The 26,611-nt window shown below is 56.0% G+C and overlaps 1 protein-coding gene and 1 long non-coding RNA gene across 3 annotated transcripts; one reads left to right on the top strand and one right to left on the bottom strand.

The window, feature by feature from the left end:
* Nucleotides 1-287: 287 nt before the first annotated feature.
* Nucleotides 288-9,878, bottom strand: CYGB (cytoglobin). Of its 2 annotated transcripts, none has more exons than XM_082604215.1 (4): nucleotides 9,572-9,878; nucleotides 4,420-4,651; nucleotides 3,954-4,117; nucleotides 288-1,604 (listed from the first exon to the last, which is right to left on the bottom strand). In XM_082604215.1, exons 1-4 carry the CDS (start codon nucleotides 9,712-9,714, stop codon nucleotides 1,571-1,573), a joined length of 573 nt encoding a protein of 190 aa, XP_082460341.1. In that variant the 5' UTR covers nucleotides 9,715-9,878; the 3' UTR covers nucleotides 288-1,570. The 2 variants fall into 2 exon arrangements, with proteins under 2 accessions (XP_082460341.1, XP_082460340.1); XM_082604214.1 differs by having other exon boundaries at nucleotides 3,989-4,117.
* Nucleotides 9,879-15,104: 5,226 nt separating this feature from the next.
* LOC309793336 lies at nucleotides 15,105-24,647 on the top strand. The gene is made up of 3 exons (XR_014291910.1): nucleotides 15,105-15,137; nucleotides 15,537-15,625; nucleotides 24,269-24,647. It is a non-coding gene; the product is annotated as an uncharacterized lncRNA (long non-coding RNA).
* Nucleotides 24,648-26,611: the final 1,964 nt, after the last annotated feature.

Here is a 26,611-nt window from a genome sequence, read left to right as displayed (position 1 = left end):
GAAAAGCCCCCGGACTTTTTAAAACAAGCACAGACTCCCTTTCCCCCCTCCCACCTCTAGAGCCCAGCTTCCAGTCTGCAGCTCTGTGCTCCTGAGTGAACAAGCCGTCCTGAGCCCCAATCACAGGGGCCCGCGACCAGCCAAGGCTGAGACACAGGTGAGGGGGACCCTTGAGGGTGGGGTCGCCTTTCAAGAAAAAGGCCCGAGTCGAGTCTTGAACTAAGGAGGGGAGACAGAGGCGAGGGGCAGGTGGCAGGAAAAGACCAAATGAGCGTGCACAGACACAGGAAGAAGGAACCTGTTTAATGACACGGCTGGGTCTGGTTACAAACATCAGAAACTACAAAAGGAGGACAGGCAGTTACACGGATGGCTGCACGAAGATGGGACAGGAGGACACAGGCACAGTAGCCACAGTAGCAAAACATCCTTGAGGACAATACACGTGACCAAGGGGCACACATTGGGTGGGGTCCCCAGCAACGCTGACCTAGATGGACGGAGAGGGCTGATTGCAAGCCAGCAGCCAGGAGAGGCAGGGGAGGGAAGGCCCTCAGCCCTCAGAGCCCCAGGAAGAGACGGAGGCATCTGGTCCCGTCACCACTGCCCCACTGACAGCAGCCTGGATCCCCCTCCCGCCAGGGCCGTCTGTCTTAGTGGCAAAGGCAGATGGAGCTGGCATCCGAGGTTTCTGGACCATGGCCCCTCCCCCACTGCAGTCATCCTGTCCAGAACTTCTGGGCCCCTCTCTCTCCCCTTGCCCATTTAGGGGCAAGTCAGGGACCCACCTCCTTTTGTGGGGGGCAGAGGTAGGGAACACCAAATCCTTTCTGCCCGAAGTGGAAAGCAGGAATGTGGGGAGCTGGTCAGAGAATGGGCTGGGCTTTGCTGGCAAGCTGGGTCACCCCAACCCTGCCCACGCAGGCCCGGGTCCTCTCCGTGCTGATGTGGGACCCCGGTCTGCCGGAACACTCTGTTCTCTGCCCAGAAGCTGCCAGGACCCCTCGGTGGGCAGAACCGAGGCTTCACTCGTGCCGCTGGGCCTTACTGATACACATTATAGATATGTATGTGTATATGTATATAGATATAGATTTATATATAGATTGTATATAGAATATATCTGTATATACGGTAGACGTGTGTGCGTGGTATTCTAGATAAGTGATGTGGAGACCTGTGTGTGGCCAGGCAGATAGAAACAGGGCTGGTTTGTTCCTCCAGTGACTCACAGACCCGCCCCTGATTCCCGCCAGCTGCTCAGCTAGGTCTCTAACAGTGAGTAGAAAAGCTAAGAAGGGTGTGCCCGGCTCTTCAAGGAGGAAAGGTCCCCCACCCCACAGGCCACCCTCTGCGCCGCTGAGCTGGGGTCAGCATCCAGGCAGCTGATGCCGCCTTCCGGCGGCTCCAGGGGGACTGTGGCCAAGGCCAAGGCAGCCTCTTTCCGGGAAGACGAGTCAGGGATTCCTCCAGCTTCCTTGGCACCCAGAGATGGAGGGTCAAGGAGCGTCTTCAGAACTCGGCCTTCTGCTCAAGGTGCTGCCAGGGAGCGGGAAGGAGAGAGGGGGTCCTACGGCCCCGAAGAGGGCAGCGTGGCCGGTGGGCTGTGGACGAGATAGGAGATGTAGGTAACAGTTTACTAGGGCCTCGGAGTGAGACCAGGGAACCTGGGGAGAGGGCAGAGGAATCAGGGGCTGCAAGGCCAAACGGTACCAGCCCAGAGACCCACGCGGGGCCCGTGAAAGAAGCCCACTAGACCCAGCTTCTAGGCCCTTTTATGCCAAGACCTCGGCCGGCCCATCTGAACCTCAGATCTTTTTCTCTAAAATGTGAATCATGTCTGTGGCGCCCACCTCCGTGGGATCTGAGCGACAGAACTGCCTGAAAGTGTTCCGCAAACTGCGAACAGTGAGCTCTCTTCCTCTTAATTCTGAGACATGCGCACTCCCTGGTTGGCCTGTGGTGCCCCCTTGGGCCACCCATGGGCGTTCTCTGCACACGCAGCCCCTTTGCACTCACCACCCCAAAACTCCGCCACCTCCTGACTACACACACACACAGAGTGCACGCACACCCTGAAGCAGAGACAGTTCAGTAAACAGTGGCGTCTGGCTCGCTATTGCGTCTCTAATAAGAGAGGCTGGATGGAGGCCTTCTAGAACTCTGCCCTGTAACTCTCTCTCACCCTCCGAACCCATATGGACCCTGGCAGTAGTGGGGTCTGCAGGCCTGGGGCCCAGGGAGACACGCCCTCTTGGGGGTCACACCCGTGTTCCCAGGAGACCAGAGGCGGCACCAGAGTGTGCAAAGGGATGAGGGGACAATCCCCTCAGCTGGGGTAACCCAAATGTGGGGTGCTCAGGCCAAGGAGGGTGCAGGGCCCCGGCCAGTCCCCACGGTGGCCCATCTCCTTTCAGTGCACAAGGAGCAGAAAGGGGGAGGCATGAGATTTCAGCGGTTTCCTAATGCTTGGGGTTTGGCGAGATTTAAGTCCCAGGGGTCCAGCTACGGCAAGAGAGGGGAGGGGACAGGGCTTCGTGTCGGGAAATGCTGTCCATGTGTTTCTGATTCACTGGGGCTTGCACGGGCCAGCTCTCTTCCGTCCCTCTAGGCCCCTATAAAAAAGCCCTTTTCTCTAGAGGCAGGAAGTCTTGTCTCCTGGCTGTAAACAAACTCATCTTTGGCGGCAGAGCCTGCCTGGGGAGAAGCGTGGGAGGGCAAGCCCCCTCCCCCCCACTGACCCCTCCCCTGCCCTCCGGCTGCTTCCGGGCTGCAGGCTCTGCCAGCTCCTCCAGCTCCTCCTCCTCCTCCTCCTCCGGCAGGTAAAAATCGCCTGCCTGCTTGCGTTCACTCTGAGGTCTGGGGCGGCCCGGGCCCAGCTGTGAACATCTGGAGTCGCTGCCTGGCCATTGCCAGCAGCCCCCGAGGGCTCCGCGCTCTCAGGGTGGTGAAGGGAGCGGCAGCAAGCGGGGGCCAGTGTGGTCAGAGGCAGGAAGGCCAGGAGGCCGGGCCTCTGCAGGCTGCCCTCGGGGGACCTACTCCGCGGAGCTGCGCGGGGATGCCTGTGTGCAGGAGGTCCGGCCGGCTCCTCGGACCAGCTCGGAGCCCGGGGAGGGGACGCCGCCTTTTCCCTGGGAAACTGCTGGGAATGTTTCTCTCCAACGCGTGTCCCAAGCCGCTGGCTGACCCCTGCTTCCCATTTCCGCCTCCGCTCCTCTCCCCGCTCCCTCCTCCAGCCCTGCCTCCGCCCCTCCATTGAGCTCCCAGAGCCCCAGCCCCTTGGGGGCCCAGGGAGGCCGGAGTGTTCCCAGCCGCCAAGTCGGGGGCCAGCCCTCCCCTCGTTCTCCGAGTCAGCGGGAGTCACCAGGCCAGCCACCCTCCTGGAGCCCGTTCCCCCGGGGCCCTCACCCCAGAACTGGGAACCCGGCCTCCGGGGTCAGCCCAGAAGTAAAACCCCCTGCCGGTGTGCATGGGAGGGACACCCACGCAGGCCCCGGGTGGGCTCCGGCACGTGCGTGCGTCCTCGTGATTCTCCTGGCTCCAGCCTTGCTGAGGCCGAGGCGGGAGGGACCACGGTCAGCATTAGATGAAAAACAGCCCCATGTGATTGGTACCAGGGAGGAAGTGGCCAGAGCTGGCCTGGGCTGCCTCGGGGCCTGATGAGCAGCCTTCCCGCCAGGAACCTTTGGAGCCTCTCTGCCCGGGGCAGCCTCGGTCTTGGGGTGCCCTGAGTGTCCACTGGCTCTAGGGAAAGGGAAGGCTCTGCCCGAGGAGAATCTGTTTGGGGTCCTCGGCGTGAGCGGGCCTTTTCCTATCATGCCTGATCTTTAATGTGTCGGACCCCAGATCCACCCTTCTGGAACTATTCCTGCCCCGTGGTCAGTCCCTGGGCGCTAGGAGAGGGGGGAGGCCAGGGGATGGGGGAGGATGCGGCAGGGAGGCTGCCTCCTCACGTGGTGGCGTTGGGGACCTGCTGTACCCAGCCCACTTCCTTGTAGGCAGCGGTCACGTGGCTGTAGATGAGGCCGCGAAGCTTGGCCCAGGCTCTCTGCGTCTCGGGTGGGAAGTCACTGGCAAATTCCTCGGCGATCACCTCCAGGATGACCCCAGAGAGGATCTGGGTACAAAGGAAGGAAGGGGGAGTAAATGCCTGGGTGTCCTGCCCTCTGCAGCCCCCAGAATCCCTTCTATCCTGTGTTTGGCCAAGGGGATTGTTCATTAAACAAGAACCTGGCAGCTTTGGGAACCAGACACCGTCAAGACGCAGCCCCCATCCTGCTGCCCCTCCCGGGAACAGCCATGCCAGGGGAAGAGGCTGGGTGGGCCAGTGGCCCAGTGGCCCGCAGGCTGTCATTGGTTATGGGGCTCTGGGATGGAACAGGGTGGGTGGTGGGTGGCAGCACCCATCCGGTGACATACCTTGAAGTACACAGGCTCCACCTTGTGCTTGAGGGCGTGGGCTTTGCCCACGAGGGCAAGCACAGAGGACACCTTCTCGGGGTCGTGCAGATTCTCCACCACGGTGTTGAGGGCCCCCATGACCCGGCAGGCGTGCTTCCGCAGCTGCGGGCTCCGCTCCATTTCCAGGGGCTCCTCCATGTGCTTGAACTGGCTGAAGTACTGCTTGGCCGACGGGAAGTTCACAAAGAACCTGGCAGGAGGAAGCAGGTGGGTGCTGAGCAGGGGGTAGCCTCAGGCCCCACCCTGAAGTGCCCAGACGATGGTGGGGGTGGGTACGGAGGTGGGAGAGGCTGAACCCACCCTCACCCCACCATGTGTAGCAGTTCCTCAAACACACACCCTTCCTCTGGACGACCTGGCTTACATGCAGACCTCTCCCCAGTCCCGGCCATTTCTATGTGCCAGATTTGCAGCTTCCTCTCCCAAGGAAGCAAGCTTCCTTGCTTCTTGCCTTCTTTCCAAACTCCACACACCCTTCAAGGCCTGCTCCAGTCGCAGCTGAGAGGGTAAGAGCCTGCTTTCTGGAATCCCCGGCCGGTGTGCCCTCGGGCAAGTTAACTTTTCTGCAGTCAAATGCTCTATCCCTGAGCTATACCCCCAAGTTCACTTTTCTGAGCCTCAGTTTCCTCATCTATGAAATGGGCATCACTGCTCCTATCTTGCTTGTGAGTCATTGTGGTTGTTGGGAAGATGAAACGAGAAACAGCACGTGGAGCCCTGACACAGTGTGGACACAGGGGGCTCAGTAAATGCCACCCTTTTTTATGATGAAGTCAGAGCTCTCCTCCTAAACAAAAGAAGGCCCTAGCGACTTAGCTGACTTAGCTCAGGTCATGGAAGGGAAGAAATGAGACTCAGTCCTCCTCCCAGCCCAGTCCCTTCCCTATTCACTACCCTGCCTCTCTCCTCAGCCTGCATAGTCATCGGTTGATTTAATTAAAGATATGGATTGATGTCACCGGCCTGGTAAGTCCTTCACGTCTGTCTGTATATCTTAGCTCTCAAACCAGCCTGTGCACTTCTTGGGGCAGACCCCAGGGCTTTCTAACCCTTCCCTCTCCAGTTTATCTGAAATTGTCTAATTCCCCCCAATACCACATTCACTGGGTCGCTCTCATGCTCAAAAACATTCCATGGCTCCCCACTGTCTACCGGACAAAGTCAAAACTCCTTAACCTGGGATTCCAGGCTTCTTAGAAACTGTCCCACACCCGCTTCTCCAGCATGGAGGCCACATTCTTCCCTACGCTCCAGCCCAACAGCTTCACTTACCAACATCTTCACTTACCACGGGTTAAAGATTCCTTGGCATGCTGGCCCCCTTCCACATGGTGGACCCCCCCCCTTCCCTGGTGTCAGCTGGGCCTCTCCCTGAGCACCCGGCCTGGCCCAGGGCGACCGCTTTCCCTCCAAGGCCATTAGTGTGTTCCCTGCCACCTTTCACGGCTTCTTCCTTGTGTGTCCGTCTGGCTCCCCCAACCCCAGGGCAGAGCCCGGGTCTCATGCACACTCTGACCCATCACCTTGGCCCAGAGCCCTGCACTTTGCAGGATGGTGGTGATGACATCTGCGATCCCTCACCCAGCCAGGGCAGGAGGTATGTGGCCACACTCAATCAGAACTTACATAACTTAAGCCCAGAAAATGGATGGAATGTCCTGGACCTGTTTTCTCAGGTTGTTTCACACTTTTGGAGGGTCCCCTTTGTGATGAGAGAGAGCTGGTAATTTGCCAGAACAGCCCTTGGGGCCGGGGGTCGGGTCTCAGATCTGAGAGCTGGAACAGATGCAGGGAGAACATCTGGCCCCGGCCACCCTTTCAGGCTACGAGAAGGGCCCCTCTCGGAGGCCAAGTGTGACCTCGGGCAAATCGCTTCACAACCTCCTGTCTGCAAAAGTGTGAGAGAAGTCCATGCACCCCTGCTTGCTACTTCACAGCTATACTGGTGAGGACAAATGACGCGATAGGTCTGAAAACACATTGGATTTCTCTGGAGAAGTGTCGTAATGAAGGACAGATACGAAAAACCCAGTCTGGATTTAAATGAGGATCTCTGACTTTAGAGGTTTTACATTGCAACAAAAATACTAATTTTTGTTTGGCTGGTGAATAACAACATGCAGAGCATCTCCACTTGTTATTTCATATAATGCCACAACAAAGTGGGTATTATGTCCACTTTACTGATGAGAAAATAACAGGGACTATTTATTGAGCACTTACTATATGATCTCATTAATTCTTGTGATATCCTCCTGAGGTTGGCACTGTTTTTCTTCCCACGTTCTGGATTAGGAATTGATGCCCACGGCTGCATCAGTGGGCCAAGCGGAGTGGGTGGCAGGACCAGGAAGGAGCTGGGGCGGCCCCCGCGTTGATGGCTTCCGCAGACCTCCTCAGAGGCTGCTCTGCCGGGGATGGTAGCCTGGGACACGGTGGGTCTCCCGTTATGGCCCTAAGGATGGTCCCGATGAGCCCTTCTTCTGGGCCAGGGGAGTCAAGGGGCCTTGCGCTCTGCTCCTGCATCCTGGCGTTTCTCTGAGCCCCCCGCCACCACCCACCCCCGTGTTTACTCCTGACCCTCCCAGTTCCGGCCTGCGCTGCTGGGAGAAGCCTCAGCAGCCAGCTTGGGGAGTTTCTCAGCTTCCAGAGGCATCTGGGCTTCCAGGAGAGCCTGAAATAGGCTTGTCTGAGCGTGAGGGGGAAGGCGGCAGAGTTACAACCGGGAGGGGAGCCTTCCTAGAGCATGGGTGTTCCCTCTTGATCTCCTCCTGGCAGGGACAGGAGGCATGGGGTCTGGGCAGCCCCTCCGCTGCCACCATCCTCGAGGCTGCTACCTCCTCACAGGGGGAGTGTTGGGGTGTGGCTGGCCCCAGCCCAGTGGGGAGGGAGGAGGTGAGAGTGCCCGGTCAGAGGGCGACTGTCTCGGATTCTGTCCCGCCCGCCCATCCTTGCCCGCCAGTCCTTGTTGATGGGGCGTAAAGACAAGAGGGGTCTGTGACAAAACTGAGGGGCACAGGATCTGGGGAGGGGCCTTATCTGAGAAGCTTATCAGTCGAGTCCCGCTAACACCCCCTACCCTGGGGCGGACATCAGGAGGAGGAGAAAAAGGAAAGGGAGGCTGGCGGGACCTGGGGCTGGGCGAAGGGGTGCTGGGCCAGCTTCTCTTCTGAGCTGGGCTGGGCTGGGCTGGGCTTCCGGCAGCAGAGGTGGGGTCAGGCGAAGTGTGCCTGGGGTTATCAGCAGCCCAGATCTGCTATCTCAGGCCTTCTCAGGTTAACTGTGGGCCTCCCTCTGAGCCCTGAGCACTTGGCGACCACCTCCCCAGCCCAGACCCAGTGCCCCCTGAGGAAAGAGTTCCCCTCTGGGGAACTAAAGGGGCACAGAGAGAGGATGAAACCCCTGCCAAGAGCTCAGACTCTCCAGAAACACCTCAGGATTCAGTTCCTTCCTCGGCACCCCCCATTCCTGGGGAGGTTGGGTGGGACCCTAGGAGCTGGATCTTGGACACATCTCTTACATGTCCTCACTGGCAAACAGCAGGGCGTCGCGACAAAAATCTCCAAGGTCCTTTGGACTTTGCCTCATTTCCTCTTGGTGACCCATGTGCACACCCGGGTGCATCCTGAGGCCTGGTGGGCCCGCATGTGCCGACAACACAGCTGAGAGCAGCCCTCCAGGGATGCAGCCTGGCGCATCTGTGACTCCACTGTCCACCGTGTGCTTGTGTGGGTGCTCGCACATGCAGAGCTGCACCTCCCAACGTCTGATGGCTTCGGGATCTGAAATCCCCTCTTAGCTTCCCCACCACCCCCGGCCCTTTCTGGGCCTGGGAGCTGCCCAAATAGCTGTCCCTTCCTCAGGAATCCTCCTGGAACTTCTCAAGAGTGCTTCTTGCTCTTTTTCCTCCAAAATCTGTTTCTAAGTTGGAATCAGGGCACATCGATATGGAGCTGGGTAGGTCCCAGGCTTGGGGGAGGCACAAGGGAGAGAGTGCGGGAGAGAAAGAGGAGCCAGAGACAGGGCCAAGACTGGGAGACAGGCATGCACTTCAACTGTCCTTTCCACAGACAGGTTTCACCCCATCTTCAAACAATCAGACTTTCCAGATCTGCCCTAGATTTGACAGCTTCCCTCTGCCAAGGACAGAGGGTTAAGGGGACCTCCCTGCCTGTGCCCCCAGGGACCGGCATGTGTGGGAAGAGAGCCCCGATCTGTAGCTGTAGTCAATTACTAGCTTGTGTGGCTTGGGGACATTAACTATATGGGAATGGTGTGCATGTGCACCGGTGTGTAGGTGTGTGAATAACAGTGTCACTCTGTGTGTGTGCGTCCCTCGGGGGCGTGTGGTGCCTGAATGACCCCTGAGCCCAAGACACATGACCCTTTCTCCCCAGATCGGGGTTTCAGGGTGGGGCCCTGTCTCCTGAAGCGTCTCCCTTTCCCTCCACCAAACTCGGCAGGGACTGCATCCTAGGGGACTGTTTGCTTCTCCACTCACCTGCGCCTCACCTGGGAGCTCCCTGCTGGCCTGGCCCCAGGGGCAGGAAGGTGCCAGCTGGGAAAACCGAACCTCCAGGGTCTACTCCTTCTGACCTCTATTCTTTCGCCCTTTGCTCTGTTCTTCCAAGTCTCTGAATACAGAAAGGGGCTGAGCTGGAGAAAGGGGTTTGCTCCTTTGTCCTCCTTCTTGGCTGATCCTCAGTTTTCCTGTCTCTAGAATGGGGAGCCCCCAAGGCCCCCATTGGAAAGGCTGGCAAAATGTGTGTCCATAACAGCTCAGTTGCGTGGCTGGGGTCGCTGGTGAGGAAGGCATGGCTGGCTGAGCCAGGAGTTCTGAGGCCCGGGAGGGGAGGGAGATGGAGGTGCCCTCCTTCTGCGTCTGGGTCCTAGTTCCTGGTGAGCACCTCGCCCAGAGAGAGCTAGGAAGGGCTCGGCCAGGGCTTCGCCCACCCCAAGGCGCCCCACGCTGCCCGCACCCCGACCGGCCCGGCCCCAATCGCAGCTGGGGAGGTGGCGCCCGAGCTCGGACCCGGGCCGAGCCCGCGTCTGCCCGGAGCCGCTGCCGCCGTCCCTCCCCCGGGCCCGGCCGGGCCGGGGCGACACCTACCGCACCAGGATGGCCACCCCCACGTCCTCGCAGTTGGCATAGAGCCGGGCCCACGTCGCCTGCACCGCCTTCCTCTCCGCCTCGGACAGCTCCTCGCTCCGCTCCCTGCGCTCTATCTCCATCTCGCCCGGCACTTTCTCCATGAGCAGCTCCCAGCCCAGCCCGGCTACGCTCGGCGGCCGCGGGGCGCGGGGAGCCGGGGCCGGCTGCGTGTGCCGCTGGCGGGCGAGTGGTAGAGCGCGCCGGAGGGAGGGAGCGTGTCTGTGCGCGCCGGGTGTGTGTGTGTGTGTATGTGTGCGTGCGTGTGTGTGTGTGTGTGTAGGGTATATGTGCAGGGGGCGGGGGACCGCGAGCGGGGGGCGGGGATGTGGTCTGCTGGAAAAATGTGAAAAAAAAAAAAGATCCGCTCCAAACCCCCAACCCCTTGTCCGTGAGCCAGTTCCGGCAAGGTGAAGGCTGGGCAGGGTGCCCGCCCTCCAGGCCACCGCGGAGTTTGACTGCCGGGCGGGGCGTAGGTGGGGCGGGTGTACTGGGGGGTCCCGGAAGGAGGGGGCGGACGGTCACGGGGCGCCGGGCCGCACGGGAGTGCGCCGCGGCGCGTGCGGGTTTGGGGGCCCCGGGTCTCGGCTCACGCGGCGGGCGAGGCCGGGGCGTGTGCGTGTGTGGCCCCTTCCCGCGGCGGGGAACTGACTCTTAAGTCGAACACTCCCAGGTATTTGCGGCGTGGCCGCCAGCCCGAGGGGGCGGACGCGAGCCCCTCCAGCGGCGCCGCGGTCCGAGCTGAGTTCCCGCTCGCTCCCGGCCTCTCCGGAGCCAGCCGGAGGGCCGCGGCGCCACCCCCGAGCTCCGGACCCCAGACTCTGGAGGGTTTAGGACTGGGGTCACCTCCCTACGCCAACACCTTACAGGAAAACACCAATGCGGGGATGGGGGGCGGCTGTCGAACTTGAGCGCCAGAGGCCTGCGCCAGCCTTTCCTTCCCGCCAGCACTCCTCCCCCTCGGGGCACGCACGTGGCGTCAGAAAGAAGGCCCTGGGTGGCTTCCTGATGACACAGGCAGGCCCAAACCTGGCGCCGCTCCTAATTCTGGCCCTGGGGGAGCAAAGTCCGAAGGAGAGGCCGCTGGGCCGGGCAGAGCGGACCTGCGGTGGGTGGGTCGGTGGGGTTGTCAGGAAGTCTTGGTGGTCGGGGGGGGGGGGGGGGGGGAGGCCCAGGGCACTGGAGACATCTCAGCCACCAGGACCTGGATTAGGGAGGGGTTCTGTGGGTGGAGGAGACAAATTCTTGTCCTGGTGGCCTTCTCAGGGAAGGGGATTAGACCAGAGGTGGGGACTGTGCCTCTGAGAGCCGCCTGGTCCCCACCCTGCAAGCAGCTGCTCGATTCTGGTATGGAGGGGGTCCCACCTCTGACTCCCAGTTGAAGCCTGAGGCCAGACCCGGGCTGCAAGCATCTGAAACATGTGACACGTGTGACGGCTCTTGTGGGGTGTGTCCAGTTCTCCCTAAGACTCCCTGGTGACACTGCCCTTCCCAAGTCTGTGCCCACTGCTCAAGTATGGCAAGAGGTGGCGGCTCTCCTCTTCAGCTTTGGTTTACGTGTTTATTTTTAAGAATTCTATTTCAAAGCAGAGGGCCCTGGCACAGCCCTAACTCCGGGCCTTGCTGGAGCCCAGGGTTCAGGTACGTTACTGGAATCCTGGCTAGGCAGGAGGCCTCTTGCCGCTCAGGTCTCAGTTGAGGGAGGGAAACTCTAATGCCCTCTTCTGGGGGTCTTGGAGAGGGATGGAGGAGAGTGTGTGGGCTTAGTTTCTTACTTACACCACTCTCAGACCCGTGTTCTCTCTTTTGGCCTGTGCTCCGCATGCTGCCTGGGCCACCTCTGATAGCTTCCCAAGAGCCAGTGCAGTGGCCATCCAAATGGCTGCCCAAGGGGTTCCCCTGGGATGTGGACAGAAAGTAGGAGAAATCTTGATTCTATTCACTTTCATCTCACCCTTTACAAGTTTTATGTATGTCTCTGGTGTGGGACTGTATTTGCACAGTAATATAGTATATAATTTATGAGTGGATGCATATATCCCTTTTCCTGAGTGCACACTTAGACTCTGCCTTTTACTGAAGAAGGTATGTAATCAGAAACATTTGGAAACGGCTGTCCAGAGGTTAGAAGGGAACCACTTAGCCAGCCCTTCACTCCCTGGCCTCCCTTGTCTTTCTGGCTTCATCATCTATATTCTTCCCCTCTCCTCCTCCCCTCCCGATGCCTCCCCTGTGACATCATGACTCCACCAATCCTTAACTTCCAGTTGCCAGAACATGCCCTGTGCTCTCACGTCTGCAGCTCTGGCGGAGTCTTCTGTCTGTGGGCCTACCCTTCTGAGCCTCTGCAGACACAGGTGAGCCCAGCTCCTCTCTAAAGGTTCCCCGGATGCTTGCAACTCCCAGAGTGCTCTGTAGCCACCTTGAATAGCCTAAGTCTGTCCGTGGTGGTAATTTGTTTAACTTGCCAGTGCGTTTGTCTAGACTCTAAGCCCCTTGAGGGTCAGGCCCAGGGCTTACTTATACCTACATCCAGAACAGACTGAGGTCGATTTACCCTGCCACGGGGGGGACGACCTGGGTCCGGTGAGGTCAATCAGTCTTCACAAGGTCGGGTCTGCTGACCCCACTAATCAGCTTGAGCCTCCTAATCCATCGCCTGCAGGAGCCTCAGGAAGGACCGCAAGGGCTTGGGAGAGCTGGCAGGGGCCATCTTGGCCTTCTCCTGCGGACCCGGTCTGGAGGGGATGGGGCAGCTGAGCCATGTGCACTACCCTCTTCCTGCTCAGCACCTTGGCCATGCTCTGGCGCCGCCGATTCGCCAACAGGGTCCAACCGTGAGAAACTGACTGGGCCACGGGCTGGGGTGGGGGAGAAACTACTGCGCTGGGTTACAGCCAAGCTGAAGGCGGGCGGGGGGCTGCCTGGGCTCCAGGGAGGCTGGGGGGGACTTGCAAGGGAGCCCTGAGAGGTTCCCCCTCGAAGTAGGGGGAACTTGGAGCTCTTCAAAGACGCTGGCCACAGCCTCCGGTTCCAGAGCCCAATGTGGCTTAGGTCTTGCAGAGAAGCAGGAGCGGGGTCTGGGGTCTGGGTGCTGCCCACAGCTCTGCCTGCCTCTTTTCCCTCCCACAGAGAGCCCAGTGGCGTAGATGGGGCAGTTACGGGCAGCAGCTTGGAAACAGACCTCCAATCCTCAGGCAGGTAAGGCAGAAGAGTCTAGGGTGGAGGAGGAAGGGTGTCGCTAAGGAGCCTGCCGCTGTCCCCTGTCCCTGCCCAGGCCCCGGGGGTGTACGTGGGTATGTGTGTGCGTGCGTGTGTGCTCCACACAGGCCCCTCACCCCAGCTACCCTTTTCACTGTATGCCAAGTGGGCAGGCCGAATGTCTGTTTTCTCCAGTTGGGAATGGGACTCCCAGCCTCTCCTCTGGACCAGAACTTCTCTGCGTTGCTTGTCCTAGTGCGGGGTGGCCCCCAGGGTCCCTTCTGTTGGAAGGTGCAGGGGGAGTGGAGAGGGGGATGAGGCAGAAGCAGCTCTGCGTTGCTTTGCTTGCCTTCCCTTCCCCCTCCCTCTCCCGCTGTCCCCCCCCATCCCCCCCAGCCTCGGCAGCGGCAGCGGAGCTGCCTGAACCTCCAGCAGGATTCGCTGTCCAGTCCCCAATAGAAGGCGCAGGAGGAGCATGACATCATCAGCACTGAGTGCCATTGGCTGGGCAGTCCCTGCGGGCAGGGACTGTCTCCGGTGGCCAGAAAGTTAACTCTTCCCTATTCTGGAGCCATGTGGCCTTTACCAGGGGTGAAGATTGGGAAACTTCTGGACTTTTCTTTCCCCGCTGACTAGTGTCCTTTGATGATAGGGGCTCTATGCCCAAGAAAACACTGAAAAATCAGCAAATATTTCTGAAGAACATACTGTTGGAAATGTTCATTTGTGCCTTTGGGCCCATCTAGTGTGGGGGACCTATCTAAAGAGTGATATTCTCTGCTGTGGAAGCATCTTCTAGCCCCCGGCACTGCTTCTCTCACTCCTCTGAAAGGAGGCTCAGATGGCTGAGACAGTGAGCATGCACGCTCGCCTGTGCACCCCACATCTCTTCCAGGGTGTGGGCGATGTGCCTGCAGTGTGCCCCATAAATACGTCGAGGTTGGCAAGCCGAGAACTTGGGTCTTTCTCTGTGTCTCTGCTCTGACTTCTCAGTCCTTGGGTTCCCCCAGGTTTGGAATGTCAGAAGGCCCCCTGGGAAGCCCAGGGCCTGTGCAGGAAGCAGAGTCATTTCTGTGACGCCCTTCCTCGATAGCTGGGCTAGCTGAGAGGGTCACAATGGTGCTAATTACGACTACCAGTGAAATGGGCTGACATGTATAAAATGACGATCACTGGGCCCTCAAATGCTGACTGGTCCTCACTGTTGAGTTTGGGTCTGGAGCGGGGCAGCCTGAGTTTAAATCCTACCTCCGCTCTTACTGAGAGGCTGTGGGCAAATTATGTAATCTTTTTTTTTTTTTTTTTTTTTGCGGTATGAGGGCCTCTCACTGCTGTGGCCTCTCCCGTTGCGGAGCACAGGCTCCGGACGCGCAGGCTCAGCAGCCTTGGCTCGCGGGCCCAGCCGCTCCGCGGCATGTGGGATCTTCCCGGACCGGGGCACGAACCCGTGTGCCCTGCATCGGCAGGCAGACTCTCAACCACTGCACCACCAGGGAAGCCCAAATTATGTAATCTTTTTATTCATATGTAAACTGGGATTAATAACAGATTGGTTGTGAGGTTTCTGTGAGGTTTAAATGAGATAACTGTAGTAAAGCACTCAGCACAGAGTAACTGCTCAGTTAACGCCAGCTCTCCTCTTGCTGTTATATGATCAGTGCTTTATTCTTCCGCAGGGGTTTCTCATACATTAACTCACTCGGAAGTCTCCAGGGCCCCAAAGGTTTGGCAGTTCAAGTGTTTCCAGCTCTTGTTAATGGTGCAGGAAGCTGGGGGACAGGGAGACGTAAATGACTTGCTCAACCTCGTCCACCCAATTTGTGGCTGATGTGGGGCTGACAGGTCCCTGACTTCAGACAGTCCATCTCCTCGACTGAAATGCCCCTGGACCTCCTGTCAGGAGAGAAAAGGCCAAATCTGGGACCATCTGGCCGGCCCTGGTCTGCTGTGGCCTTGCCAGAAGGAAGCAGTTGCCTATTAACTCCTTGGGACCCAGCTAACTGGAAAAATTGGCCTACCAACTAACCCCTCCTGCTGATGGTGGCTCCACGGAGGGCTGGCCCAGCGGGGCGGTAGACGTGAGAGTTCTGTTCTCCAGTTCCACAGTCATAAATTCCAATTGGCTTCTGGGGTGCTCCTGTTCCTCAGTAGTGGGGTGAATCGCTAGGCTTGGGGGCAGGAGGAAGGGGAAGGCTGGAAGCGTGGGAGGGTCATCCTCCAGTCTTCTGACTCCGTGTTCTTTTCTGTTTAGAGAGAAAGAACCGCTGAAGTAAGCCCTCACCTCTTCAGGAGGAGCTCAGCCCCAGGGCCTGGGATCAGCTGGCAGGTAGGGCAGGGTCTGCAGCCTGGAGGAGAGAGGGCAGGGCTGGGGACAAGAAAGGAAGAATACAGAGCACGCAAGGCCTGGCCATGTGGGCGCAGAGCAGGCTGTCTTCGGCTCTGTGGTCACGATGGAGGTTAAGGGTAGGAGGGTGGATTCCTTCCGTCGGCTCCTACCTTGAGCCTGTTATGTTCCAGGCCACAGGGCAAGGGTTAGTTTTTAAGAGAACTACGTGTGATCTCAACAGCATTTTCTAGGCCTGGGGATGGTGGTCCTGCTGGAGGCCTGACGGCTGTCTAGAGGACTTCTCAGGGAGAGGCAGTGCTCTGGGATGTCCACTCTGAAATACAAGGCCCCGCTCTGGGGTGGGAGAGAGAGCTGACCCGGCTTGGTTTTCTCTTTCAGCTCACGTCCTGGTGTGCCCCCCACCCCCGAAGGATGCCGTGGTGGAAGGAGCTGCAGGAGGGAGACTAGAGAAAGCAGCCGTTGAGAAGGTAGACTCCCCTTTTCGGCCCCCGGACCCACCAGTGTGCGCTTCCCCCAAGGCCCTGGCTGTGGGGCTTCTGAAGCTGGGCCTGGCCGGGCAGGTGGGAGGGGCAGAGATGCTCAAGCTCTGGGACAGGCTCCCTTCCTCTGAGGAGGCCCAGAGAGAGGGACTCAGTGGGGTCCCCCATTCAACTCAGGGGCAACCCCTGCCGCCCGGGGCTAGAGAAGGGAACAAGTGGGGAGCAAGGAGACTCCAGAACTGAGGGACAGCGATGGGTCACATTCACAAAGGAAGCGTTGCCCTTTGACCCTCTGCTGAACCCTCACAACAACCCACGGAGGCTGGTCATGTTATTGTCCACGGTTTAGAAATGAGGAAACTCACAGAGAGTTTTTTGCTAATTTTGCTAATTTACCCAGCGTCACCCAGCTAGTAAGTGGAGGACCCCAGGCTCATATGCAGGTTGCAGAGCCCATGCTCTTCACGCCCACAGCGCAGGCCTCCCTGAAGCCACCTGGAAGTCTGCAGCTGCTCAGTGGAAGAAGTGGTTTTACTGGCCTGGCCACCCATCTCTGGCAGCTCAGCTTGTCCAGGGCTGTGTGGTGTCACTTTGCGATGGTGGCACTCACTTCCGATGACATTTGCCTCTCCCTGGTCCCCAGAGGTCACCCTGCCACTGGCTGTTCTGCTGAAATGATCAATAGGAAATGCCGTTTGGATCTGTGACATGTCTGCCTGCAGCTGGATGGAAGCAACTCACAGCTTGCCCTCGGAGTGTGCTTTCTCTGTGTGTGTGTGTGTGTGCACGCGTGTCTGTGTCCCAGATGGGCAGTAGCATGTGGGAAGGGAAAAAGCATGACACTTGCTTCTGTCAATCTGCTGACTGCTCAGTTACGGCGGCGGCCTCCTTTGCCCCCAGCTGCTCTGCCACTTCTCTCTCTTTACCATCCTGCCTGACCCTGAGCAGAGAGAAAAGCAGATTTCCGCTTCTGCTCCCTGCGGTCCAGGCACAGACCCTGCAGGCAGCTGCTGCCAACTGCCTTGCAGCCATTCGTCTTCCAAAGCCCCCCCAGACTCCCCCCACGTGCATCTCACCTCCCCATCCAGCCCCCATTGCCCATCTGATAGCAACGAGGTCTCTGCCTGGCTGGCCCCGCCCCTGACTTTCAGGAAAGAGGAGCTGGGGGAGTTCTCTAGACAGCAGGAAAGGGTGAGGTGCAGCCAACTGGACTCGGGGAACCCACTCTGAAGTGATGGGGAGGAGGGGGCGCTGCTGCAGGGAGCCTGGCGGTTCTGTGGGAGCCTCACAAAGTAGGGCAGGGCGGAGGCAGGGGAAGGGTCTCACCAAGGGAAGGAGCTGCCCCCCTGACGCGGGCCACGAGTTCGTGACCACCTGTCTCAGCTCCTGTCAGCCTGTCTTTCTCCTGGGAGGCATCAGCCTTCCTGGTGACACGACTCTCAGGCTGAGGGCCGTAGGGCACTGTTCCTGGGACCCCGTCTGTACTCCCTGATCCTATCTCTGCATCCATTCTCTAATCTATTTGCCATATTCCTGTCACTTCATCCTTGCCTCCGCTCTTTGCCATTTCCAAGTTGCCTGTCTCCTTCCACTGGGCTGAGGAATTGTCAGACCAAGGTCGCCTAGCGGCACTGGGGCTGGCTCACGGCCCAGACACACATCCACAAAGTGACACCCCTTTGCAGCCCTGTTCTAAGAGCCTGCTCAGGAGATGAAGGCTCCTCTGGGGACTGGTTCCAGATGGAGGGAGGGAAAGCAAGAGGAAGGGGCTGCTGGAGGTGGGGGGATGTGTCTGCCTGGGCTTGGAGGCTGCCCAGGCCCTGGCAGTCGGGGTGCCATGTGGGCTGGGCGGGAGGGGCTCTCTCCCCCAGGGAGCAGGCTGGCTTCGGTGGGAGCAGATTGTGTTTACACCTTCCCCACACACCCGGCCCACGCTCGCCTCTCCTTCTCAGGGCTCTCCCACCCCTGGGCTCTCTGCACAGTCTGCACGTTGGCAGCTTCTGCTGCAGAGAGTTGCCACCCTCGGCCTAGAGAGCCTCTACGGGAGGCTGCCCGGGACCGAGGCGCCCCTTCCTCGGCCCACCATCTCCTGTCACAGCAGCTGGTAGGAAGCCCGTGCCGGGGGTGGACCCAATGTTCCCAAGAGGCTGAGTCCTTCTCCCCTCTCATCTCCTTGGAAAGAGCCGCTGCTTGGAAATGGAAGCAGGAAAGTTCAGGGGCTTGGTAGACTGACCATAACAGGAGGGGGGGATTAAGGGCAACTCAAGAGACAGAGCTGGGTCACTCCTGGTCCGGGGTGTGGGCTGTTGTGAGATAACGATAAAGGATCTAAGAGGGAGGAGCCCAGAGTCAGAGCACCGGGTTGAAATCTTGACGCCACCACCACTTCCTACCTCGGTGGCCTTGGGTAGGTGACTGAACGTCTCTGTGCCTCAGTTTCCTCATCTGTAAGACGGAGGTAACAGTAAACCTTCTCACAGGGTTACTGTCGTGTTAAATTAGATAATGCGCGTCAAGGGCTTACCATGTTTAGTGAGTGTTCAGTAGATGTAAGCTGGTGTGATTGTGTTTGTAAACTGTCAACTACTGAACCGTTAGTCATTTCAGAACAACTAGTAGGTTCAGAACAGCTAGAGTCCCTCACCCCCTCCCCACAGCCCTTCCTGGCCTGTCTTTCCACATACACACCAGCTGGGCAACGGGCAACTCTGAAACAAATGAGAGGACGGCAGAGGGTGGAACTGCTGGGTGGGGGCCACCTAGTAAGACCCAGCACCCAGTGAGATGGTACCAGAGTGCACCGCTGTTGCTTCTGGGTATCTAGAACCCTGTCCCGACCTCCAGTGGGAGGGTTCTGGCCTGGATACCTTCCCCACAACGGGCTCTGCTTCTCCGAATGAATCTCCACTCCCAGAGAAGACAGGAGGTGGCTGCCCTGATTCTTTTCCATCCTCTGTCTGTCTGAATGCTAATCTCCCTACTGATGGGAGCCTGAGTGACAGGGAAAAGGCTGCTCGGAGCTGCAGGGTGGCCGAGGGCAGCAGCCGGGAGCGAGCGGGAAGGTGTTGTCTGCTACTTCTGGGGCTGCAGCTCAGGGCCTCTGCCAGTCTCTCCTGGAGATTGGGACACGACCAGAGAGCTAATGAGGTGCCAGGGGTGGGGCAGGGGAGCAAGGGAAGCAGCCGCCACAGCTGCCTGGCATCACCCTAGGGTGCAGATGCAACCGGGGAGAGTACCCGCCTGTCCCAAACGTGTGACCGTGTGTCTACAGGCAGGACAGTCCTGGGCAGCGGCAGAGAGCACAGGCCCTGGTCCTACACTAGGGGGGCACGGCGCCTATGGGAGGCCGGCACAATGGCACAGCACAACAGCAGGGGACCCAACTGGTTCCCCCAGGCTCCCAGGGCCCCTCTGCAGGGCCCTCACTGTTAGGAAGAAGCCCAAGACCTTGAGATAGAGGCAGTAATGCTTCTCTGTGAGCCTCAAAAGGAGAGTAGGGCTTCCCTGGTGGCGCAGTGGTTGAGAGTCCGCCTGCCGATGCAGGGGACACGGGTTCGTGCCCCGGTCCGGGAAGATCCCACATGCCGCGGAGCGGCTGGGCCCGTGAGCCATGGCCGCTGAGCCTGCGCGTCCGGAGCCTGTGCTCCACAACGGGAGAGGCCACAACAGTGAGAGGCCCGCGTGCCGCAAAAAAAAAAAAAAAAAAAAAAAGAATAGCCAAGTGGCTCATATTAAGGTTTACTTGAATATAATGATGATGATACCACTAATATTATTCATACTGGCTAATAGGCCTCAGACCCTTATTCCGGACTAGGCGCTGTACCAAGAGCTTTATTCATAAGCATTGTATCACTGATGAGGCAGGAACTGCTGTTAACCTCATTTACCCAATAAGGAAGGTGAGGGTCACAGAAGTCACTCAAGGTCACTCGCAGCTGGTGACAAAGCCAGGACCTGTGCCTGGGCAACGCTGATGCCAAAGCTTGTGAGGCTGTCGGGGGAGGAAGGAACTGAGTCTAGAGGGGGGCTGTGAGGAAAGCCCAGGGTGACCGTCCTCCAGGCACAAGGTAGGAGAGCTGTGGCCTCACCCCGGCAGTGCCTTTGCAGGTGGGCCGGGCGGGGTTTGCCAGGGCAATTCACATGCTCTCTCTTCAGGAACCTGGGGTTCAAGGGCAGACCAGACTCTGGGTCCCGAAAGGCCAGTCCTTGCCTACCAGCTGAGGGGAAGGAGGAGAGCGGCCCTTCCAGGATCTGTCACCCCCTCCAGGGAGGAAGCAGTGGCCCACCCACCGGCAGGGGTGACAGACGGCGAGGCCAGCACTGAGAGCCGCTGCCACTGCCATTCTGCTGTCTCCTTCAACCAGGGCAGAGCCCCTGGGAGGGAGACGATGGCAGCCAGCGGCCCAGCAGGAGGCGGGGCTAGAGGAGGGGGGAGCTGTTTGTTTTTGCAGGGGGAGGGCGCAGGGCCTGCGGACCAAGGAGGTAGCTTCAAGAGGGACCCACGGACAAACTGGAAACAAGTCCTGGCACTTAAGCACTGCAGACCCTCTCTGTGGAATGCACATGCCCCCTAGTGGGGACTAAGCCTAGAGGGTGGAGAGAAAATTAAAAGAGTTACTGATGACCATGACCTATGAGCCTGGGTGGGATGGGCCAGTCCCATCCTTCTGCGAACACACACACGCCCACTTAACACCACACGCAGAAGCCAGCTAAACCAAGAATTAAAGGAAACTATTCCATTTATTCACTTGCTCCTATCTAACAAGCACGTATTGGGAGCCTACAACGCACAACTCCTGGGTGAGGTGTTGGGAACGAGACAGCGGTGAGAGGCAGTGCCCCTGCCCTGCTAGTTAGTCAAGACCAAGATCCTGGCCTGGGAGGTCCAGTTCTGCCAGCCCAGCCACTGCCTGGTTCCTTGACCTTTCCTTCTCTGGACCTCAATCTCCCCATTTAAAAGGCATGTGTTGAACCCAGGTGGGCTGGCGCCGGAGACGTAAAGGACTAATGACCATCCTCAGGAAAAGAACTGTCTACTAAGATGAAGGGGACGGACCAGATGACCTCTGGGGGCTCCACAGCTTCTCCCAATCAAAAGAGACTCTGGTGGACTGTGTCTGGAGGTGCTAACAAGGGCTCGCCCACTCAACAGACATTCATGGAGTGTCTGTGTGCCAGGCACCGTGGATGCAGAAATGAATTAAGACTTCCTGCCACAAACAACCAGAAAACTGAGCAAAATATAAGAAACAGACACTTGACAATGCACAGCACACAGGACGGTGACCTCATGACTGCCTCAGTGTCTGCCTCAGACAGTTCCCTGCCTGTGGCGTGGGGAGGGCAGACCACGCAGACCACGGTGGTCTCACTAGGATGAGGAGACATGATGAGAGTTCAGGACGGTGCTGGGTGGGGGGCTTTCCAAAGGACATACACACAGATCAATGAGATCCAAAGACAGGACGAAGGTGATTCAGTGGAGAAAGGAAAATCCTTTCAATAGAATACAGAAAGCACTAACCATAAAAGCAAAATGGATAAACTGGACTTGATCAAAACTGGAAAGACTGGGAGATAATATCTCCTAAGCAAGTATCTGTGAAAGGACCTGTATCCAGAATATATAAAGAACTTTCACAACTCAATAAGATAGGCCAATACAAAAAGGGAGGGTTTTAACAGACACTTCACAAAAAAGTATACATAGGGCCAACAAACACATAGAAAGATGCTCAGCGTCATAGTCAACAGGAAAATGCACGTTAAAACCACAACGAGATACGATGACACACCTACCAGAATGGCTTAAAGACTGACCATAACAGGTGTTGGCAAGGGTGTGGAGCAAGTGTAACTCTGTAATATGTTGCTGGGGGAGTGTAAGTGTCACAGAGCACTTGGGAAACCCATTTGGCAGTTTCCCCTGCAGTTATCTAAGAGGAATGAAAACTTATGTCCACAAAAAGATCTGTACAAAAATGCTCATTGCAGCTTTATTCATCATAGCTCCAAACTGGAAACAGCCCAAAGGTCCACCAACATGCACGGGAATAAAAATGTTGTGGTATATTCATACAATGGAATAATATTTAGTAATTAAAAAGGAAATGAACGACTGATCTAAGCCACAACACGGGTAATTGAGAGAAGCCAGACACAAAAGAGTACCTACTGTATGACTCCATTTATATGAAATTCTGGAACAGGCAAAACTAATCTCCAGTGACAGAAAGCAGATCAGTGGTTGTCTGGGGCCAGGGTTGTATGGAGACTTGACTGTAAAAGGGTGCGAAGGGGATCTCTGGGTGATGAAATGTTCTGAACTGTGTTGGGGTTGTGGCTGCATAGGTGTATTCCTTATTGGACTACTGCACTGTACCTTTTAAATGGATGCATTTTATTGTATGTAAATTACACCTCAAAAAAGATGACTTAAAGAGTTTCAAAAAAAAAAAAAAAAACCAAGAATGAAGACTTGACTCTTGCCTTGCTCACTGTCTAGTAGAAAAGCCAGACACGAAAACAAATAATCATAAAACAGTGAGTATTAAAAGAAGTATGTATGTTCACATAATAAGAGTGCCGCTTACTGAGTGCTTCCCTCGTGCCCGGCTGTGCTAGATGCTTTGCATGCACAATCCTAAAACCGTCCTGTGGGGTTTGGGAGAGCCACTGCCTCCTCCTGTTGCAGATAAGGAACCTTAGAGAGAGGTGAAGTCATCTGCTTGGGGTTACTCAGCTCGAATCAGCAGAGCATGTGCTAAACCAGCCTGCTGTGGGGACGCTGAGGAAAGAGCTAGGGGACTGCTTGAGCACCTCAGGCAAGATTTCTCAAGGGGATACTGAAGCATGAGTTGGGACTTGCTACGCAGAGGGAAGGATGAAGGGAAGGAAATGTCAAGGCAAAGGAAACAAACAGCATGAGCAAAGGTGCTGCAGCAGTTGTGAGAAGGCAGGGTTTCTGGGAAGGAGAGATGTGTCCAGAAAACAGCAGAAGAGGGCAATGGGATATTACTTATTCTTCAAATTCACTTATTTTTTAAAAAAACCCATTAAGTTATAATTTTATGAGAGGCAACAGATCTTCCGAGCAGGCGACTGAAATGTGTGCTATTGGTCAACACAGGAAAGAATCCACCGCAACCCAAGGTCATCCATTCTCAATAATTAGGGTACGTGTTGTTCTGTTTCTTCTCCTCCAGGAAGTTAAAGCTATGTTCAATGGTCCCAGATTTTTGCTGAACAGGATTTGTGGCCCCCTTTCACAGTCCTGAGAAATTGAAGGGAAAAACATCCTCTATGCTTTTATGATGGGCTTTCTAGCTGGATGAATTAAAATCACCAGAGTTAACAAAACATGATCCACTGTCATAGCGTATTCCAGGAAATCCAGCACAGCAGTTAAGACCATAGGTTTGGAGGCTAGATTGAGTTCTCAGTGCCCCTACTTACTAATGACCTTCATCTTTCTGCACTTTGGCTGCAAAATGGGAGGATAATGACAGGGCTGTTGTGAGAGTCAAATGAGAGAGCAAACTGACAGGGGACAGGTGCTTAGAGTCATCAAGTTTTATACATTAAATATGGGCAGCTTTAGGGGCTTCCCTGGTGGCGCAGTGGTTGAGAGTGTGTCTGCCGATGCAGGGGACACGGGTTCGTGCCCGGGTCCGGGAGGATCCCACATGCCGTGGAGCGGCTGGGCCCGTGAGCCATGGCCGCTGAGCCTGCACGTCCGGAGCCTGTTCTCCACAATGGGAGAGGACACAACAGTGAGAGACCCGCGTATCGCAAAAAAAATATATATATATATGGGCAGCTTTTTGTATGTCACTCAGATCTCAATAAAGTGGTTTTTTTAAAAGGTGTTTAGAGCAGTGCCTGGCACGGAGTCAACACTATACACCAGCTGTTATTTTTTTTCAGGATGCTAATTTGAGTGTGTCAGTTTGTCTTGATTTTACCACGACCCATCCTTCCAGAGAATAATCATTAAAAAAAAAATTTTTTTTTTGAAAATGTCAATCATATCATTTAGGATGATTTTGATTCTTTTTTTTTTTTCCTTTTTTTGGCTGAGTTGGGTCTTTGTTGCGTGTGGCTTTCTCTAGTTGTGGCGAGCGGGGGCTACTCTTTGTTGCGGTGTGCGGGCTTCTCATTGCGATGGCTTCTCTTGTTGCGGAGCACCGGCTCTAGGCGCACGGGCTTCAGTAGTTGTGGCACGTGGGCTCGGTAGTTGTGGCTTGTGGGCTTAGTTGCTCCGCGGCATGTGGGATCTTCCCGGACCAGGTCTCAAACCCCTGTCCCCTGCACTGGCAGGCGGATTCTTAACCTCTGTGCCACCAGGGAAGCCCAGGATGATTTTGGTTCTAACAGAACACCCAACTGGAGATGGCTTAAACAACACGGTGGTCTCTTTCTTAAATCTCACACTCTGTATTTCACTGAACCTAAGATGTCATTGCTCAAAAGATGCCTCCCACATTCAGAAATACTAACATGTAAAAATACATGTCTCTGAATCAAACAGAAGGTCTGAAGGCAGGGAGCTTTGGGACTGGTTTCTCCAGCAGTTCAAAAGCATCTTCAAGGGTTCATGCTCTTTTCTCCTCTCTGCCATTGCAGACCTTCCGCTCTTGCTGGGAAACGGGCGTCACGGATACAAGATGGCTTCGGTGGTCTCAGGCATCTCCTCATGATGTCCCAAAGCCGGAAGAGAGGCTACTGTTTTTAAGAACTAGAAAACGTTCCCATACCTGGCAGAACTGCGCCGCAGACCCTTTCCTGAAACAATTCCTGGCAAAGGGAATAGCTTTCTATGGCCGATGAATCTATGGCCGAGATGCACTCCTTTGGGCAGGGCAGGGGCTTGCCCAGTAGCTCTGCTGTTTGTAAGACAGAGGAAGGACAGCTGCAGGACTAAGAGTGCCTGCCACACGGGTGAACTTCCCGGGATATCACTGGTGCAACTGCTCCCATTTAAGCAGCCAGCTGCTTGGGATATACCTACCCTCCTCATGTTTTCACTAATAAAATTAAAGATTCCTTTTCAGGTTAAGAAATTCACCTCAATATTTAAAGACTCTGTTTTCTATATGTGGGTTTCAGATACCATGTCTTAAATCCTAGCAGTGACTGGAACTCAGTGAGCTGACCGCCTGAGCACAGCAGGCCAGCTGACCAGATTTCCCCTTTGCACTCAGAGCCAAGGCCCCTTGAACGGCCCTGGGGACTCTTGCCCTGTTCAGCTTGTGATCTACTTCTGTCACTTATCACTAGACTGTGTGACTCTTTCCATGTAATAAATATAGGTCTACACCGGCCCTGAATAATGTAAAACTCAAACGTCCTAGACCTCACCGGCAACGAGTGCAAATGAAGTCACACTGGCATTAGCATTTCCGTCTCAACAGCTCTGAGCCCTTGCCTGCTCATTCAGGAATTCTGGTGCATTCTTTGAAGTCTTCCTCAGTTATTTCTGGATTGCGTAAGCAGTGCACCTGACATGTACTCAGACACAAGGCCTCTCATTGCATTTTGCTCTGGCCGCTTGGCCACAGCCCAGCAGCCCGTGACACTGCCATCCGCCGTGAGCCTGCTGCTGTTCCACTAAGTGCCCTGTCAGGTGTGAAAGCTACCCTGTGGCCTCTGGCACAGTGGCCCTTCTCGAGCTGTGACAAATGGCCCTCACTGCACACTGGGTGGCAACTAGTCTGGGACCCAAGACAGACCTGCCAGAGCCCAGAGCCTCTGCCTTTCACTGATCAGCTCCTGCAGGCTCTCACCCTCACTCTTCCTGCCAGAAAGTGGCTCGAAACAGTGCAACAGGCGCCCATCATTCCCCCCCCAGTTTCCTCTCTAACCACCCATGCAAACACACAAAATCCCTCTTCCTTCCCCTTCCCCCCAAACCAAAAACCCTTATATGTAAGATCCATTTATATATATACACACAGTGCAGTATAACTTTGTGGTAAAAGCACAGACTCTACAGGCTGGGATCAAACCCTGACACCACCAGTTACTAGTTGTGTGAACTGGGGCAAGTTACATCATCTCTCAATGCTTCTGTTTCCTCATCTGTAAAACGGGGGTAGTGATAAGGCAATGCACTGTGCAGTGGTGAGGATTAAACGAATTAATATCCGTAAAGTACTCAAGGAGTGAGTGGCACACAGTAAGTGCTATGAAGTGTTAGCTATCATTATTGTTTTGCCTGCAGATCACCTGCCTACACACAAGCAGCTTTTGGCAAATTCCATACTTAGAGTCTGAGATGAAAGGAATGTAGTTTGCAGGGAGAGACTCCATTCTTTCTTTCGGTATTATACAAAATAATCTGTCTTCAAGGGTAAGACAGAGAAACGTAAGGGCCAATTTCACACGATAGAAGCTATTGCTGAGTTAATGATTATAATTGTGAAGTACTTACTGTGAGCAGAGGCAGTGGAATACCAACTAGGCCTGTGAGGAAATTAAAAAGAAAAAACAAATTAAAATAGACTTCTGCCTTGAAGAGCTCACAGTCCAATTGAGGGAGGCAAACATTAACAAATGTGGTAACTTTAAAATAAGTACCCACAGTGTATTACCATATACAGAACAATTTAATCCAGACTAAATGCCACTGAGATCATTGCTGAAGGGCTGATGAGCATGGGGAGAAGGTAATGCAGAAAAGGCTTCGTGCGTGGTCTTGCAAGTTTAAACCAATTTCCAAATAGGTGTAAATTCTGGCTCTGACTCTACTTGTTGTTTTGCCCTTTTGTTATTTCAAAAATGAAGCCGGGGTGATTACCTGAAAATCAACACTCAGGAGTAGCAGAGGGCTATTCATTACACTATTCTCAGTTCTTTTCGTAATTTAATTATTTTTCCTTGTCGGAATTAAAGCCACACCCCGGCGGGGCGGCGGGGCGGCGGGGCGGCGGGGCGGCGGGGCGGCGGAGCTGCGGGACCTGCGGCGCG

This window comes from Mesoplodon mirus (genome assembly GCF_964341445.2).
Source record: "Mesoplodon mirus genome assembly, chromosome: 18".
NCBI lineage: Eukaryota > Metazoa > Chordata > Mammalia > Artiodactyla > Ziphiidae > Mesoplodon > Mesoplodon mirus.
The sequence above is the reverse complement of the archived record's forward strand: the minus strand, read 5'-3'. Positions and strand labels throughout refer to the sequence as shown.